Consider the following 17,988-nt stretch of genomic DNA (forward strand, 5'->3'; position numbering starts at 1 on the left):
AGATAAATTTGTAATTCATTTTAATGTGTTCAATAACTTTATTTTTAATATTATATACTTCAATTTAGAAATATAACATATTGGGCTATTTTATAATATATTTTGAGCATCTTTCCTATGGTTTAAAACAAACAATTAGTACTGAACCCGTATTTATTGAGCTATTTATAAACTTAAATAAGTCTTTGAATGCAAACCATTTTTAAAATAATACTTAGTAAATATTAAATATATAATACACAAATAAATATTGATCCAAATTTTAAAGCATAATAAAAATATGTGTAATTAGATTGTTATATTGCGCTTTAAGAGGACAAAATAAAATATATTTGCTCTTTTTATATATATAATATTCGCTAAATGTTATCCATTGCTCATTTTATCATATATATTTTACTTTATAGTTATCAATGTATACGATCCAAGTAATTTATTATAAATTTTATGATAAAATAATGTTATTTTATATTTAAAAATTATGATTCACTAAGTACTGATAATATAACACATGCTAATATGGAATAATAAAAATATACTTAAAATTAATTTGGTCTTTAACTTTTTTTTTATTTGTTCAGTTTTTTATAACATAAAACCGTATATCCCAAAATTTATCATTAACAATATATGTAACATTGATACCTTTATAACGCACTCTTATATGTTATTGATTTATCATTCATTCAATAAAACAAATTCTTATGTATCTATGTTAGAAAGTATCATATATCATTTTTTACTGAATATTTATAGAAAACAACTGTATGCACCTATGACAAGAATTTATAATGTCATTGTTTATATTTTTTTCAGATTTTATTATTAATTTTTTAAATAATAAATGATTTTATAAAAAATATATTTTTTATTCATTCATTATTTTAATAATGTTTTTATTCTTAGAATTATATAAATAAACATATATTTGAAAATTAAGTGAACCATTCTAACAACATCATCTTTATATATATATTATAACTATATAAATATATTTTTTTATTATACTTATGAGTTAATTTTCCTATAATAACAGTAATAAACGAATTTACTTATTTATAATTTTTAATAATTATATCGAGTTTTAAAATAAGGTTCATGGAATATTAATTCCAATATAGAAGTTATTAATTAAATTTATAATTCCAAAAAATTTTCTTTTCTTTTATAGACAATAAAAATTAACAAAAAAAATAAATTAATAAATGGCATAGGATCATCTTGCATGAGTTTGTATATATTTAATAGTGGATCTTTTTTTTTGCCAACTGAATTTATAACCGGTTTTAGTTTTTTCGTCCTATAATATGAATTGATAATTATTTGCGTCTTTTTTCTTCCGTCAACTAATTTTATAACTCTTTTCATGTTTTTTTTTTCCGATTTTGCTGTCCATTCACGTGGAAAATACTAACATAAAAATGTGAAGAAATTTATAATCTTTTACAATAATGAAAATTTTTTAAAAGTGCTGTATTTAGTAATTATATTATTATTTACCTTATATACAATTAATAAAATAATGGGTATTAAAATAAGTGTAACCGAAACTCTAGTTAAACTACACTGCTCAGATGTGCAGCACACTAATGTGGCATTCATAAATTTTATTTCAGGTTTACACTCCCCTGATCCATTCCATGTAGTTGGAATTATATTCCCGTGGGTTCTTGAAATGGGGTCAGAATTTTGTGATTTTAACAATTGAACATTTATTTGGGCATTTGTTTTTTGAGTAGATGTATCGGTTTGCTTGGGGAGCGGTGTGGTAGACAGTGTTTGTGGAGATGATTGTTTTTTTTGCGATGGATTTGGCGGTATAATTGGTGGATCGGATGGTTGCGGTGGTAGTGAATCTCCAATTTTTTTTGATTGATCACTACTTTGTGGTAAGTTACCTCCTGAGCTGCCTGATTTAGGAGTGTTAACTTGATTAAGTTCGGTAGTTATATTATCAATAATGCTGTTAAAATAATCATTAGATGCACTGTAAATACTTTTTAAATTATCCATAGCGTCTTTATATGCACCACTGATTTTGTCCTTAGCATCATTAATCCTTTGCTGATTTTGATCAATAAAATCGGAAGCTCTATTAAAAATTTTCGTTCCATTTGAAAGGAGACTAAGAAATGAGGGAACGAATCCAAAAGATCCTTCTGATATACTTGATGTTTCTGATTGATTTAGTGAATTTTTTATATCTGATTTGCCGTCTTGACTTGGTGGATGTGGTTCTGATGGGGGATCACCTGTTCCACCACTCGAATCTCCTAGTTTAGAGCCTGAATTTTGCTGTTCGCCATCTTGTGATTGTTCTGGTTTATGCTCTATGTCACCTCCTTGTTTTCCCATTTCACTTGATGTGTTACGTTTGTCGCTATCTGAATCTTTTGATTTATTCCCTTGATCTGATAGTTGATCCACTGCAGAATTTGATACACCTTGAGAATCGGGTGATCCCTTTTGAATCGGTGTGGTCAATACTGGTGGTTGTACTGGTGGTGATGATGGGGGGTGTTTTTCTGGTTGTTGTGATGATTCTGAAGGTAGTGATGTTTCTGCTTTAGTTTTTACAGATTCCGGTTTTGCAGGTGACGTTGGTGCTGGTGCCGATACTTGTTGCGGGGGTGATGGTGGTTTGGGGTCCGATTTTTGTGATAACGTTGCTGGTTTAGGCTTTACAGGTTCTGGTTTTTTAGATGTTGCTGGTACAGGTACTTTTTGTGATTGTGGTGATGATCCCGCTGATTTAGGTTTTGGAAGTTTTGGCATAGCTTTGGGGTTTATTTTTTCGATATTTGAATTTATTTTTTTGCATTTTGGGCAATCAAATCCAATTGTAGATGTTTTGTTTGCTTGCCTTGTATGAGGAAGATTTTTTAAATTAACACTTATTACACTTACATAACGACGATTTCGTTTATCTTTAATAAGAGAATTTTTTAAATTTTCGTATTGCGTCTTTAAATTATTTAATAAACTAAGATATGAATCACATTCGTTAATATAATCATAAAGACTTTTATAATTATTATAAAATCTTACAGAATCATTTTTCATTTCTTTCATATAGAGATTATTTTTTGAATATTTCAAAGTGATATGGCACATTTCATTAAATAACTGATACAGTCGACTCATATAATAAAGATTGGCATCCAACAACTGCTTTTTTTTATTTATTTTATTGTCAAATGTATATGTTAGATGCGATTTCAATATATTATTATTATAAAAATCCATAAAATTTGTTGAACTATAACTTTCTGCATGAAACAATCTATAGCCTAACCACATCATAACGTATTCAACATATTGGCTATCATTATTTTCATGTTTCTGTGTGTCCAAGCTACGATTGAATAATTCAGTAAATAAATACATGCACATAGTATTAATTCCTTTAATATCGTCTTCACATTTATATACTCCTTCGATATTCATAGGGCAATACTTCAGGTATTTAGCATTTGTATTTATTTTTTTCAAATCAGGTTTTCCATTCTTCTTAAAAGCATTATCAACTTTTAGAAATATTTTACACTAAGAAAATTTTTATAAAATTTAATAAAAATATGTATTAATGAAAAATTTATTAAAATAAAGTTTAATAATATATAGGAAACATAATTTATGCAGTCGAAAGAAAACATTTCTATTTAAAAATAATGTATTTACCACTCCCTCAGACATTGTAATGAAATTACATTTTTAATTTGCATATTAAATGACATCATTTCATTTTTATAAAAACCTTATATACTATACTAAAATATGTTATGCAATTACATTTATTTCTATATAAATTTGTCTGTAGTTAATCATATTATTGTTAATTTTTAGTTAGTATATAATACAGTAATATATGGGGAATAACTTATATTTATTTTTATGATTGTTTATATAAATCTCATAAATTTGGACTTTTTTGAAAAGCCTTAATTTATGTAAAATATCATGATTTCTATTCAAATTTGATATCATTTCATTACACAAATTTGTGCAATATCGTAATAATAATAAATAAATCCCATTTTATATAATAATACATATCATTATATTTGCATGTTTACATATGAGAATAAAGATGTATTATATATGCGTTTTAGTAAAGTTATTACAAGATTATATTACTAGAAATATATAAAAAAATAGGAAATAATTTATTACTATAATTAATAAAAATGCATTTGCATCTCATTATTCAATATATTTATTATATTCGTTATTATTTTGTAAGGAATATTATATCATTTAGTATTAGCTCAAGTAAATATAAAACACATTTTTATTTAAATTATAACATTTAAATATTGAGTTAGTATTATTAATTTTTCTAAATATATTGTACAGAAATTGTATATCTTTTAATTTATTTATGTTAATTAAAAATATATTTTAGAATATGTAATAACTTCGTTTTTATCCTACTATTCTTTTATACATAAATACATTTAATGAATAGTTTCAAGTGAATATTTTATGTATTTTTACACAATTTTAAAAAAAATAAATAATATATAATTAGATTTATCAAGGTAACTATAAACTTAAATACACCACAGTATATAAATTCGATTTAGGATAATAGTTTGTATATGTTATACTTTCCATTTTTATTACCCATTAACAAATAATAAATAAAAAAAACTATTATAATCTATAAAATAAAGTAAATAAAATTATTTCGATACGTTTTACTTTAAACTAATTACTTTTTTAATTTTAGAATTTATTCATATGTTGTTTTGATAACTAGTTCATTTGTAAAGTAATATAGCATGAGTTAAGCAAATATTATATATTGCATATTTTATAATAAACTATATTTTTAAGGAATGTTGTAGAATTATTAATAGAGTTAATAATATATAAATTAGTAGTGTTAACATTAATATTATCATATTAAAAGCATGCTAACTAAAAATTATATTAATTTTTCATGTTATATACGTTTTCAGTCTTTTCATAAGCTAAATAACATTTATCCATGTATCCGAATCAAATAAAATAATAGATTTATTCGTATTTAATATGTTTACCTATTGTTACCATATTTCTGGTGTTACTTCACTGTATATTACAACGCTACAAATAATGCACTCAATATAAATACCTTAAATCTATGTAGAATGTTTTCTTATTTCATTGTTTTAGAATAAAATATTTAGCATACATATTTATTAATTTATATATGTATAATAACAAACAATATTAAAAAATTCAAATAAATTAATTAAAACATGTAACTCCTATAAATATATTTTTATATAATAGCCATATGATATTTCCATAATTTTAAATTATTTCAGTGCCTAATAATTGATACAATATTTTGTTCATTTATATCTATATATTTTAAAATAATAACATAATCTTATATACATAACTTTTGGGAGTTATAGGAAATTTACTAACGAAATATATTATAAAACATACTTATATATGTTCATTTTAACTATTTTAAAATGTATTATGTTTTAAATAGTTTCATGTTTCCCAATATATATCAAGTATGAAAATATTAATTTATTATATGGAGAATCTAAAATTCAATCCAAATAAAAACAAAGCATTAATTAATAAAATATATATTAATATTAAATGTATAAATTCAAAAAAAATTATTAATTAAATTCATAATTCTAAATAATTAAATTTTTTTTTATAAACAAAAAAAATTAACAAAAAAAATAAATTAATAAATGGTATAGGATCAGCCTGCATAAGTTTGTATATATTTAATAATGGATCTTTTTTTCTACCAACTGAATTTATAACCGGTTTTAGGTCTTTGTTCCTATCATATGATTTTATAATTATTTGAACCGGTCTTTTCCCTCCAATTGAATTTATAACCTTTTTTATGTTTTTTTTTCTCTTCGACTTTCTTGTACACCCAAGTGATAGATACTAGCATAAAAATGGGGAAAAATATAATATATTTTTTATATTTGTAATTATTTAGTGACAAAAATATATTTAAATGATATATTTAATAGTTTCACATTATTTACCTTATATATGATTGTTAAAAAAGCAAATATTGAAATGCTTATAATACCAACACTCAGTACGTCACAATTTTTATTTGATGCTATACACCATATTAATGATTTTTCGATCATTTTAACAACTGTTCCATTTGTGCTTCCATTCTCTGTGTTTGATGGACCCGTGCTAGAACTTGGTAATGTATCTTTAGTAATTGTCATTGTTTGAACTCCTTTTCCGTCGTTTGGATCAGGCTGATGCACTATGTTAGATGCATCGTTCTGAAGTGTATCTTGGGAAACGGGTGGAGAGCTAAGTTGCTTTGGGGAAGATGGCGGTTGTGATGGGTCTTGTGTTTGGTCAGATTTTGGTTGTGATGGGTCTTGTGTTTGATTAGACTTTGGTTTTGATGGATCTTGTACTTGATTAGTCGGTGGTTGTGATAGAGTTTGCGATGGCGCTGATGGTGAATTTGGATCTGGTTTTGGAATTTGCGTTGTCTTTAATGGGTTGCCGCCTGTGGACGAACCATTCCCTAAACTACCTGACCCAAATTGATTATCACCTGATGTAAAATTACCGAATGGATTCAACTGGCTAGTCATACTATTAACAGCATCATTAATGTAATTAGTAGATGCAGTGTATGCATTATTTATATTGGTCACAACGCTATTATAAATATCTTTTGTAGTGGTCACAGCACTATTATATGCATTACTGATCTTGTTACTGGCGCTTGTTAAAATGCTCTTTTGAGTTTCATATATTTCAGAAACACTAGGTAAATAATTTAAGGGGTTTAAACGATTTCCCCAATTGCTTGACCAATATCCATAGAATGTTCCTGATGATTTTGTTGCACCCTGGTCCCCTGATGGTTTTGACCCATCACCTGAATTCTCAGGTGCACTACTTGGATTTACTGAAGCAGGATTTGGGGATCCTTGACCGTCACATGCTCCACTACATGTACCTTCTTTATTGATGTCTTTATCGCCCTTTCCATCATTTATACCTCCTGATCCTCCTTGATTTATTTTATCCCCATCTAATTTATCAATAGACCCATCGCCTGTACCTACTTTATCACCTTGCGAATCAACCAATCCACCTCCTGATTCACTTCCTTGATTGGTACCTGTAGTTAAGGTATGACTGTTTGAATCGCTTGGATTGCTTGGTTCGATTTGGGGACTCGTTTTATTTCCTGTGTCACTCCCTGGATCTGTTTGTTCATTCCCTTTAGGGTTTTCTTTGTTTTGACCATCGTCTACTGCTTTATCTTTACTTTTTAATGTATCATCTCCATTGTCAGGTGTGGTTGGTGAACCTCCTGTTTCCGCGGAGGGATTTGGTGTTCGATCCACTGAACTTTGTGGTTGACTGTTTTGCTTATTGCTATCCCCATTGGCTCCACTATCTTTTTGCTTCTCTTGAGCTTTTGCTTGTAAATATTTTGTGAGTATATTTTTATCATATTGTAATTTACATTTTGGATCACTGAAGTCAAATTTGGTAAAATTTTCCGCAAAATATGAATCGGCATTTTCTATCGTTGTAAGTGTTTGGAGATAAATTGCTAAATTTGGATTCATTTCCTTAACAGTAATTCTAAATTTGTCATATGTTTTTTTTAAATTATCTAATAAATGAAGATATGAATTACATTTAGAAACATTTTGATAAAGGAGCATATATTGATTAGAACTATTGGTAGAATTCTGGAGAGGGTTCGGAGATTTATTATGATCATATTTAAGATATATAATTGTTTTACATATATGGTTAAGTAACTTATAAAATTCGTTCATATGCCTAAGATTAGCATTTTTCAAACCATCTATATTACCTAAAATATTCCAATATCTAAAATATCCCAAATCTCTCTCTAAATACATCTTGTAAGCCATATCTAAAGTGATTGGTTTGATTTGGCTTTTTTTTTTGCCTTCTTTGTGCATCTTAAATAATTTATCACTTAGCCACATCAAAAAATATTCTGCATTTTCGTTGTTTTTAAATGCATTTAATTTCAAAAATAAATACGTGCTCAAAGCACCAATATCGTCTTTATCTGTTACACATTTTCTTTTAGGACAATGTTCATAGAATTCTGGTTTTTTCCTAAATTCCTCCATTGTAGTAAAGGCATCTTCACCATTAATAAGCTTATCAGCTACAAGAAATGACTCACACTAAGAAAATATTTATAAACATGAATAAAAATATGTATTAGTGAAAAGTTTATTGAAATAAACTTTAATATGATTTGTTGACAAATCAAAAACAATAAAATAAGGAATAAACACGTTTTTTTTTAAAAATAAAATTATTTACCACTCCATTTGGGTCCATTGTGATGGAATTTTGTTTTTAACCTGTAGGTTGACATAATATCATTTTTATATAAAACTTATATACTATACCAAAATAATTTATACAATTACATGTATTTCTGTATGAAATTCTCATTAATTAAACAAAATATTAATGTCATTCCCAATAATAATATTAATTTTAAAATAATATACAACAATATAATGAAATAAAACTTGTATTAACTTTGTTGCAATTTAGATTAGTATTTTTATTTTGTGATTTGTTTGAAGCATTTTATCATATGCGAAATATCACTATTATTAATAATATTCGAAATGGATTCATCGCATAATTTTGTGTAGACTTTTAATGTGTTTAAATAAAGCATGTCCCCTAATTATTACACGCTCATGTATATAGAATTATGAATTCTCTATATTTATAGTAAATATGCCATCGATTTTATATTATTATAAATATATAAAGAATTAGAAATGTGTTATTACTATAATTGTTAAAAATGTATTTGTACCGCATTATTTGAATGCCATTTATTAATATACGTTATTATTAAACGTGAAATATTACACCTTTTATATTATTTCTAATAAATATAAAACACAATTTGTATTCAAATTTAATATTTTCTTTTTCTAAATATGTGACATATAATATGCTTAATTAATATATATAAATTAATAATTCATTTTATAATATGTAATAACTTTGCATATGTGTTAGCATTTCTTTATTTATAAATATAATTAATGAATAGATTTGAGTGCATATCTTATCTAATTTTTAAAATTAAAAAAACATAATATACAAATTAATTGAGCTATTGCAATTAAAATAAAACATGGATATAAATTAGTTTTTAGTAATAGTTAGTATTATAAAATGTATGTTATCCTTTTCATTCTTTTTATCTATTTAGCATATAAATGATTAAGAAATATATTTTAAACATTAAAGCAAATAAATGTAATTATTTTCGTACAATTTAATTTACAAATTCTATAAATACTTTGGTTATAATAATTAATTAATTTGAGAAGTATAGAATGGGTTACTATTTTAAATACACATTTATACCTATAACATAAGCATATATTTTGTATATTTTATAATAAAATTCTATTTAGCTTTGGATATAAAAATTTATATTTTAAAGGATACTTATAGAATGATTAATAAAATTTATGATATCTTACTTGACAATGATAATTCTAATATTATCCAGTGAAGCTTACTTAAATAAATGTTATAATATTTTATATGATCTTGTATGCATACAATTTTAATCTTATCACTCGTTAAATGATTTATATAATAGATTTATACCCATATAGTGTATCGAGTAAAAACAATATATTTTCTCATATTTAATAATGTATTAATTTTATATAATTATTGTTTCAGTTATAGCATTGCATACTACAATGAGATATTTAATGCGCTTAATAAAAATACATTAAACCAATTAGTAATTTTCCTTGCTTCATTGTTTTAAAGTATAACATTTTAGAACATATATATTATTTCGTAATAGCAACATATTTAAATTATATATTTAGAGTTTGTATATATATAATAATCTAATAAAAATGTTATTAGTTCAAATAAAATTTATTATTATTCGACTTTTCGATAAAATTAATGTTTAATTATATGAAGCTCCCCAATAAAACAATATTTCAATATTATTTATTAGTAAAGTATTTTATTATATGTATAGGGGATATAATGACAACTCTAATTTTACCTGTTATATTATTTATAATTATTATAGCAAAATGTTACATGAAATTTTATTAATAGCTTATATTTATTTTTGAACTATTTTAAAATATTATTTATTTATACCTTAATGTTATAAAACTTAAAATATTGTATATATAGTTCAGCTTTTATTGTATTATTAAAAATGGTAGATGCATAAAATGCCTTTTGTAGGTAATGTTATATTATCGAACCTCGATCGACATTTATGAATCTATATTTATGATTACCTATTATATGTTGTAATATGGTTAATTAATCTTAAAATCACATATTAACCTGAAGTTATATTATAATGTAGATAAAATTTACAAATGAATCGAATTATATATTATAACTTCATATATAATATTATTATATTGTTCGGTTCAAAATACAATTTAAATCAAAATAATAGTGATACAAATAAGGAAACATGTTATGTTATTCATGATTCAACATAATCCCCGATTAACAAGTCTTATATAATAAATAATAAGGGCTCTTATATACAGTTACCCAATAATTAGAAATAAAATATAAAATGTAAAGTTACAATATTTCCACATTTAATATATATGAATGAATTAGATGAAAGTATTATAACTTATAAGAAATATTTTATGTGACACCTTTCATATTAATGGATATGCCCCCTTTTTTGGTGCATATTTAGACATAATCTCGAGAATAAACATACGGGAATGGTAAATATATTTTATCAACATTTACAGACCCAAAATAATAACTCATAATGCATAACCTTGGCCCATAAAACATAAACACCTCGGTATCAAGAATATTAGAATCGAACAAAATTTAATTATATATATATTTATTGATTTTACAACTTTATGTTTCATTATTTTATTTGTATTTTTTTAAATCATTTTTATATAAACAATAAATATTATTAAAAATTATACAAATTAAATGTAATGTAGTACATAACCCTAACTCATAACATAAAAATTATATAAAAAATATGTAAAAACAATACAAAAATTCAATAATATGCATAGTAATTTTATATTTATTGATTATATTATTCAATTATTCTTATAAACCCAAAAAATATCGTTAAAAAATATCGCCAAAAATGACTTGTTTCCAAATAGACATATTATTAACATATATCAATTATTATTACTATTCCTGGAATAATCACTGTTCTTCGAATCATATATAATTATTCATTTTCTTCTTTATTTTTTTTAATTTTTTCCCTATATATTGTCTTTGAAATACTTTATCAATTCCAAATAATGAATACTAATATAAAAATGGGAAAATTATTATATATTTTTTCATAAACTCATATAAGGAATCACAAAAATATAATTTAAATATTATAGTTTTAATTCCTTATTATTTACCTTATAAGCAATTCCCAAGAAAGCTGGTATTGCAAATGTCGATAAACCTGGAATTAATTTGCTTGCTATCGACGAACTTAATGATGTTTTTACAGGTGAAAGGGTTGGAAAATCGCAAGATTTTATATTATCATAATTATTTATTAAATTGTTATAATCATCTGATAATGTAGACAATAATTTTCTGTATGAAGCATTTCCAATAATGCTAGAGTCATTATTAAGTTTTTCAAATACATCAGCAAAATTATTAGCAGGAATCGAATATTTTGTGCAATAGTTTTTGTTTGTTTTAATCCCCTTATACAATGAACATAATATACTAAATGGAGAATTAAATTTAGATATTTCATTAGTATTCATCAAATCATTATTTTTATTTATAATTTCCTTATAAGTCGGACCATTATCTTTTATTTTATTATTATTATAATGCTCATTTTTTTCTATATGATTAGTATAAAAATCATTTAATTTGGTGCCACTATATCGTGTATATTGATTTAGTTTATAACTTAAAAATAAAATAGCGTATTCGGCAAGTTTATCATCTTCTAAACCATTTTTATCCTTTAAATCTTCTAGCAAATTAATAACACCAGACCTAACCATTTGAAGATAATCAGTACAAAAATTAGATTTTGTGGCATCAATGTAAGGACAATATCTATTGATTGATTGATTAGTATGTTCAACTAATTTTCCACTTTGCATCTTCACACCAAAAGCGTCGTCAATCTTATTAAATACAGTATACTACAAATATATTTTATGAATTAAACAAAAAAACGTATTAATATAAATTCTAATCAAATGAAAATTAATATAATTTATGGGCGACATAACATATAAAACACATGCGAAGATAATATTTTATTTAAAAAATTGTATACCACATCCTCAATACTATAAGATGGCTGTCCCAATGTTTGTTCAGAATCTATTCCAGATTTTTCTACAGAACTTTTTGGGAGGTTTACTTTTGAAATAGATGGAAAGTTGCAAGATATATTTTCACTGTATTTATTTTTTAAATTATCATAATCATTTGATAATGTAGACAATATTTGAGTATATAGACTGCCTTCTCTATTCTTAGAATATTCATTGAGTTCTTCAAATTCTTCAGCAAAAGATTTAGCATATCCCAAATTTTTATCGTAATTCCAATCTTCAGCATGATATACATAATACATTTGAAATAATATATTAAATAGGCGATTAAATTTAGATATTTCATTATTATCCATCAAATATTTATTTTTATTTATAATATCCTTATAAGTTGTTTTATCATTATCTTTTATTTCAATATTATAATTATCACTTGTTTCTATATATTTAGTATAAAAATCATTTAATTTCATGCCACTATATTCTGATTTTTGATTTAGTTTATAACTTAACCATAAAATAGAGTATTCGACAAGTTTATCATATTTTGAATCAAATTTGTCCATTAAATTATTTAGAAAATAATTAACACCACAACTAGCCAAGTTAAAATAATCATGACAAACGCCATCTCCTGAGTCACACCAGGAATGGCAATAATTGTCGATTGATTTGTGTTTTGTATTAACTACTAATTGGCCATTATCCTCATAAAAATAGTCATTGATCGTATAAATGTTATAATACTACAAATATATTTTATGAATTAAACAAAAAAATGTATTAATATAAATACTAATCAAATGAAAATTAATATAATTTATGGATGATATAATATATAAAACACATGGGAAGAAAATATTTTATTTAAAAAATTGTATACCACTTTCTGAATATCATAACTTGACTGTCCCATAATTTGGATATTATGAGGGATAATAATATTTATATATATATTACGTAAATATTTGTTGTATCTATTTGAGCTCTTTGCATAGCAATTATATTTCGTTAAACATTCTATACTTATTTTATGGCAATTATCTAAATTACCTTAAATGGAGAGTTACTTAATATACTTTTTCCATATGTATATATGATACATTTATACAAAAATGGTATTATTACTATAATCCTTAAAAAAATATAAATACTTATTTAATACGATATAATACAGTTTTATATAGTTGTTTCTTATAATATTGATTTTTCTAAAATTATAGTATTTTTAAATTAAGTTACATACTCCATTTTCTATTTAAATTACATAAATTTATATTATTTTTATTTAATATAGATAAATTCATGTCCGATTTTAATGTGTTCAATAACTTTATTTTTAATCCTATATACTTCAATTTCGAAATGTAACATATTGGGCTATTTTATAATATATTTTGAGCATCTTTTCTACGGTTTAAAACAGAAATTAGTCTGAAACCGTATTATTGATCCATTTTAAGCTTAAATAAATCTTTGAAAGCAAATCATTTTTTAAATAATACTTAGTAATATTAAATATATAATACATAAATAAGTATTGATGTAAATTTTAAAGCATAATAAAAAATATGTGTAATTAGATTGCTATGTTGCACATTGAGAGGACAAAATAAACATATTTTCTCTTTTAATGCATAAATTTAAATAACTATTCGCTAAATGTTTTGCATTCCTCATTTTATCATATATATTTTACTTCTATAGTTATCAATATATATGATCCAATAATTTATTAAAAATCCTAAGATAAAATAATGGTATTTTATATTTAAAAAATTATGATTCACTAAGTACTGATAATATAATACGTGACAATATGGAATAATATAAAGATATTTAGCATGCTTTGAATTTTTAACCCTTTCTCCATCGATCCAATCCTTTAAAATATAAAGCTGTTTATCCCCAAATTTATCATTAACAATATATGTGACATTGATACATTTGTAATGCACTATTATATGTTATTGATTTATCATTCATTCAATAAAACAAATACTTATGTATCTATGTTAGAAAGTATCATATATTTTTTTTTACTGAATATTTATAGAAAACAATTATATGTAGCATATAACAAGGATTTAAAGGGGGCAATTATTATATTTTTTAAAAATATTACTATTAATTTTTACAATAATAAATGATTTTATAAAAAATATATTTTTTATTCATTCATTATTTTAATAATCTTTTTATTCTTAGAATTATATAAATAAATATATAATTGAAAATTAAGTAACCATTCTAACAACATCATCTTAATATATATATTATAACTATATAAACATATTTTTTAATTATACTTATGAGTTCATTTGCCTATAATAATATAAATAAACGAATTTAATTGTTTATTATTGTTATATATTAACATTTACTTTAAATATAGTATCATAAGCATATGAATATTACAAAAAATATAAAATATTAATTAAATTTATCATTCTATGGTATCTCGTTTTCTTTTATAGACAAAAAAAATTAACAAAAAAAATAAGTTAATAAATGGAGAAGGATTAACATATATATGTTTGTATGTATTTAATAATGTTATTTTGAGAGAGGGAGGTTTTATTCTTTGTATTGATATATTTTTTTCATCATATGGATTTATAATAACTATTGTTGTTTTTTCTTCATAATCTGAATCTATATTTGTTTTTACACCCCTTTTCCGATCAATTGGGCTTATAATTCTCTTTGCCCTTCCTTTTTCATCAACTAAATTTATAATTTTGTTTCCCATTTTTTTCTTCTTCATGGGTTTTCCACATCCATAATATAAATACTAATATAAAAACAGTAAAAATATATAATTATTTGTTTTTTATATATCACAAACTATGTAGATTTATATATTTATTAAATATTTTATTTAGTAAACTTTTTACTATTTACCCAATACACAATTGCTAAAACAATAGTTATTGAAACAACTGTGAGAGCTATAATAGCTACTTGATTTCCTTCAAATTTAAATGACAACAATCTTGTTATATTTGTATTTAATCCAATTAAATTACATCCTGGGACATTCAATACTTTTGATAATATATTATCCGAACATAATGTGGTTCCCCCAGTAGTTTGTGGTGGTGTTGGAGGTTCTACTTTTTCTTTTTTTGATTTTTCAGATTCTTTTTCTTTATTATTTGGTCCTAGAATCTGAAATTTTGGCAATTTTACATTTTCTATAGCTTTTATATATTTGGAACCTATACCAACAATATTAATAAAATTATATCTTACCATATCACGTATGTGATTCTCAATACTAGTAGCGGTATGAATAAATTGTGGACTATATTTATCGAAAATTTGTACAGAATAATCTTTAATTTTCTCAAAATTTAATTCTTCACCAATATTTGATGGCTGGCTTTCCTTTTTAGTTTCTGAGCCATCTGGTGGGATTTTTGGTTTAGGTTTTTGGCGAGGTTGTCCAAAAAATTCATGCAATTTTATACACCCATTACTTTGAAATAACAAATCTTTCTGACTATCATCATTACCTATTGGCAAAAAAGTTAAATTGTAATTATCTTTTTTTAAAACTTCCTTAATAGCTAAGTTTCTATATTCATCATATTTTGTTTTTAAATCAGTCAATAATTGAATGTATGGATAACATTTATTTTTCTCATCGTTAATTAAATTATAGCTTTTATAATATTCAAAATCATACGTCTTAAACTTTTTTATATCAAAATTGGATATACTATTTTTCACCATTGCATTACATATATTCATAAATAAATAATAAAATGCAGACATAACAGAAAGATTACTACCCTTCAAATATTTTTTACTATCCAATTCGTTCCAATAATTAAAATTATCTTTATGATTAACTAAAAACTCCTCATAGTAATCATTTATACTGTAGGAAATGTCATGAGTTATATTAAGAAATTTGTTAGCTAACCACATAAAAACGAATTCATAATTCTGATTAGCATTATCTTTACTCTCCTTTGGTTTTTTATTAAATTTTTGCAATTCCGTAAGTAAATATTCGCATAAGGCACCAATTCTATCATAATTTGTGCTGCATACTCCTTTATGACAAAAATTTGTATACGATTTATTAAATTCATTTTCTTTGACCTTCTCCTTGATGAAAAGCTCATCAACTTTAATAAATAAATTGCACTAATAAAAATTTTGTTAATTTAATAAAAATATGTATTATTGAATTTGGTATTAAAATGAAGTTAATAATGATTTATATGCGTTATAATATTCAGAAATATAAAAAGAAAGATTTTTATTTAAAAAAATTGTATTTACCACATTTTTGTCCATTATAACAGTATATTGTTTTAATCAACAGACTATGGAATATCATATTTGTTAATATATATAATACTTTATAATATTTGATATAATTGTCTTCTATATATAATTATTATATACATTTAAACTTATATTTTTAAAATATAAGCCAATATCAAATAATAATGCAATAACATTACTAAATTAAATATGGTTAAAACATTTTGGGGTATATATATAATGCATATATGAAAATATAATGGTTATTAATAATAAACAAAATAGTTGCATTATATTATCAATTTAAATAAGTGTATATCTTATATTTTTTCGCACATATGTGAAATTTACTACGTTTTTTAATAAAGATGTTTTAATTATTACATGCTGTAAATATATATAGAACTAACAAATTTTATGTTAGTAGGATCATTAAAAGGTATTTTATATCATCATTTGAATGCCATGAATGCTTATATATTAGTTACTATTCACTATTACATATTGCAACTTTTAACATCACTTCTAATAGATATAAAAAAAATTATGTATTTAAATTATAATACATACAAAATAGGTTAAATTATTCCCTTTTATAAATAGGTCATATATAATGAATACATCTTTTTTATTTACCTACATTGTTAAAATACAATTTTAAAATGTGCAATAACTTTATTTACATCCAAACATTTCTCTACACATAAATTTTATTTATTAATATTTTATGGATATAATTAACTCTAAATACACTAATTTAATTACTATAAAGGTATAATATTAAATTATTCACTATTAATTTTTAAATTACGTAGTTTTTAGGTATAAATAAATTATATTTTAAAATAGTTAAAAGATAAAATATGAGTATATTAATGAAATTTATATCATATTTTGTTCAATAATTATAAATAATATGGTAGATAGAACTAGAAATATTATTATATACCTATACATGTAATCTAATAAAATATATTACTAATAACAAATGTTGGTATATTGTTTTATTTTGGAAACTTCATATAATTAAATATTAGTATTATTTATCAAAAATACACATAATAACAAATCTTCTTTAAACTAATAATATTTATGTTATGCTATTATATATATAAAAACTTATAAATTTATATTTTAAATATAGTGTTATTACGAAATTATATGCTCTAAAATGTTGTACTTTAAAACAATGAACCAAGGAAAATTGCTAATTGGCTTAAAGTATTCCTCTTGATTGCATTAATTATCTCATTGCAGTATACAATGATATCCCATTAGTAACAATAATAATATTAGATTAATATATTATTAAATACGAACAAATATACTATCCATATTTGATATACCGCATGGATAT

The 17,988-nt window shown here is 23.2% G+C and overlaps 3 protein-coding genes and 1 pseudogene across 3 annotated transcripts, besides 1 other annotated feature; all 4 read right to left on the reverse strand.

Annotated features, from left to right (window-relative positions):
- Nucleotides 1-1,216: 1,216 nt before the first annotated feature.
- Nucleotides 1,217-3,696, reverse strand: PVVCY_1100150 (PIR protein CIR protein; the record flags this gene model as incomplete). Its single annotated transcript, XM_037634512.1, has 3 exons — nucleotides 1,217-1,300; nucleotides 1,501-3,546; nucleotides 3,682-3,696. 3 exons carry the CDS (start codon nucleotides 3,694-3,696, stop codon nucleotides 1,217-1,219), a joined length of 2,145 nt encoding a protein of 714 aa, XP_037490605.1.
- A 1,944-nt stretch (nucleotides 3,697-5,640) lies between these two features.
- PVVCY_1100160 (PIR protein CIR protein) lies at nucleotides 5,641-8,355 on the reverse strand (the record flags this gene model as incomplete). The annotated part of the gene is made up of 3 exons (XM_037634513.1): nucleotides 5,641-5,916; nucleotides 6,021-8,195; nucleotides 8,338-8,355. 3 exons carry the CDS (start codon nucleotides 8,353-8,355, stop codon nucleotides 5,641-5,643), a joined length of 2,469 nt encoding a protein of 822 aa, XP_037490606.1.
- Nucleotides 8,356-11,259: 2,904 nt separating this feature from the next.
- On the reverse strand, nucleotides 11,260-13,266 carry PVVCY_1100170 (annotated as a pseudogene).
- Nucleotides 11,260-13,266: a sequence feature (CIR protein PIR protein, pseudogene).
- A 1,530-nt stretch (nucleotides 13,267-14,796) lies between these two features.
- On the reverse strand, nucleotides 14,797-16,661 carry PVVCY_1100180 (PIR protein CIR protein; the record flags this gene model as incomplete). The annotated part of the gene is made up of 3 exons (XM_037634514.1): nucleotides 14,797-15,144; nucleotides 15,255-16,508; nucleotides 16,647-16,661. The coding sequence occupies 3 exons, from the start codon at nucleotides 16,659-16,661 to the stop codon at nucleotides 14,797-14,799; spliced, it is 1,617 nt and encodes a 538-aa protein (XP_037490607.1).
- Nucleotides 16,662-17,988: the final 1,327 nt, after the last annotated feature.

The sequence above is a fragment of the Plasmodium vinckei genome, assembly GCF_900681995.1.
Source record: "Plasmodium vinckei vinckei genome assembly, chromosome: PVVCY_11".
NCBI classification, from domain to species: domain Eukaryota; phylum Apicomplexa; class Aconoidasida; order Haemosporida; family Plasmodiidae; genus Plasmodium; species Plasmodium vinckei.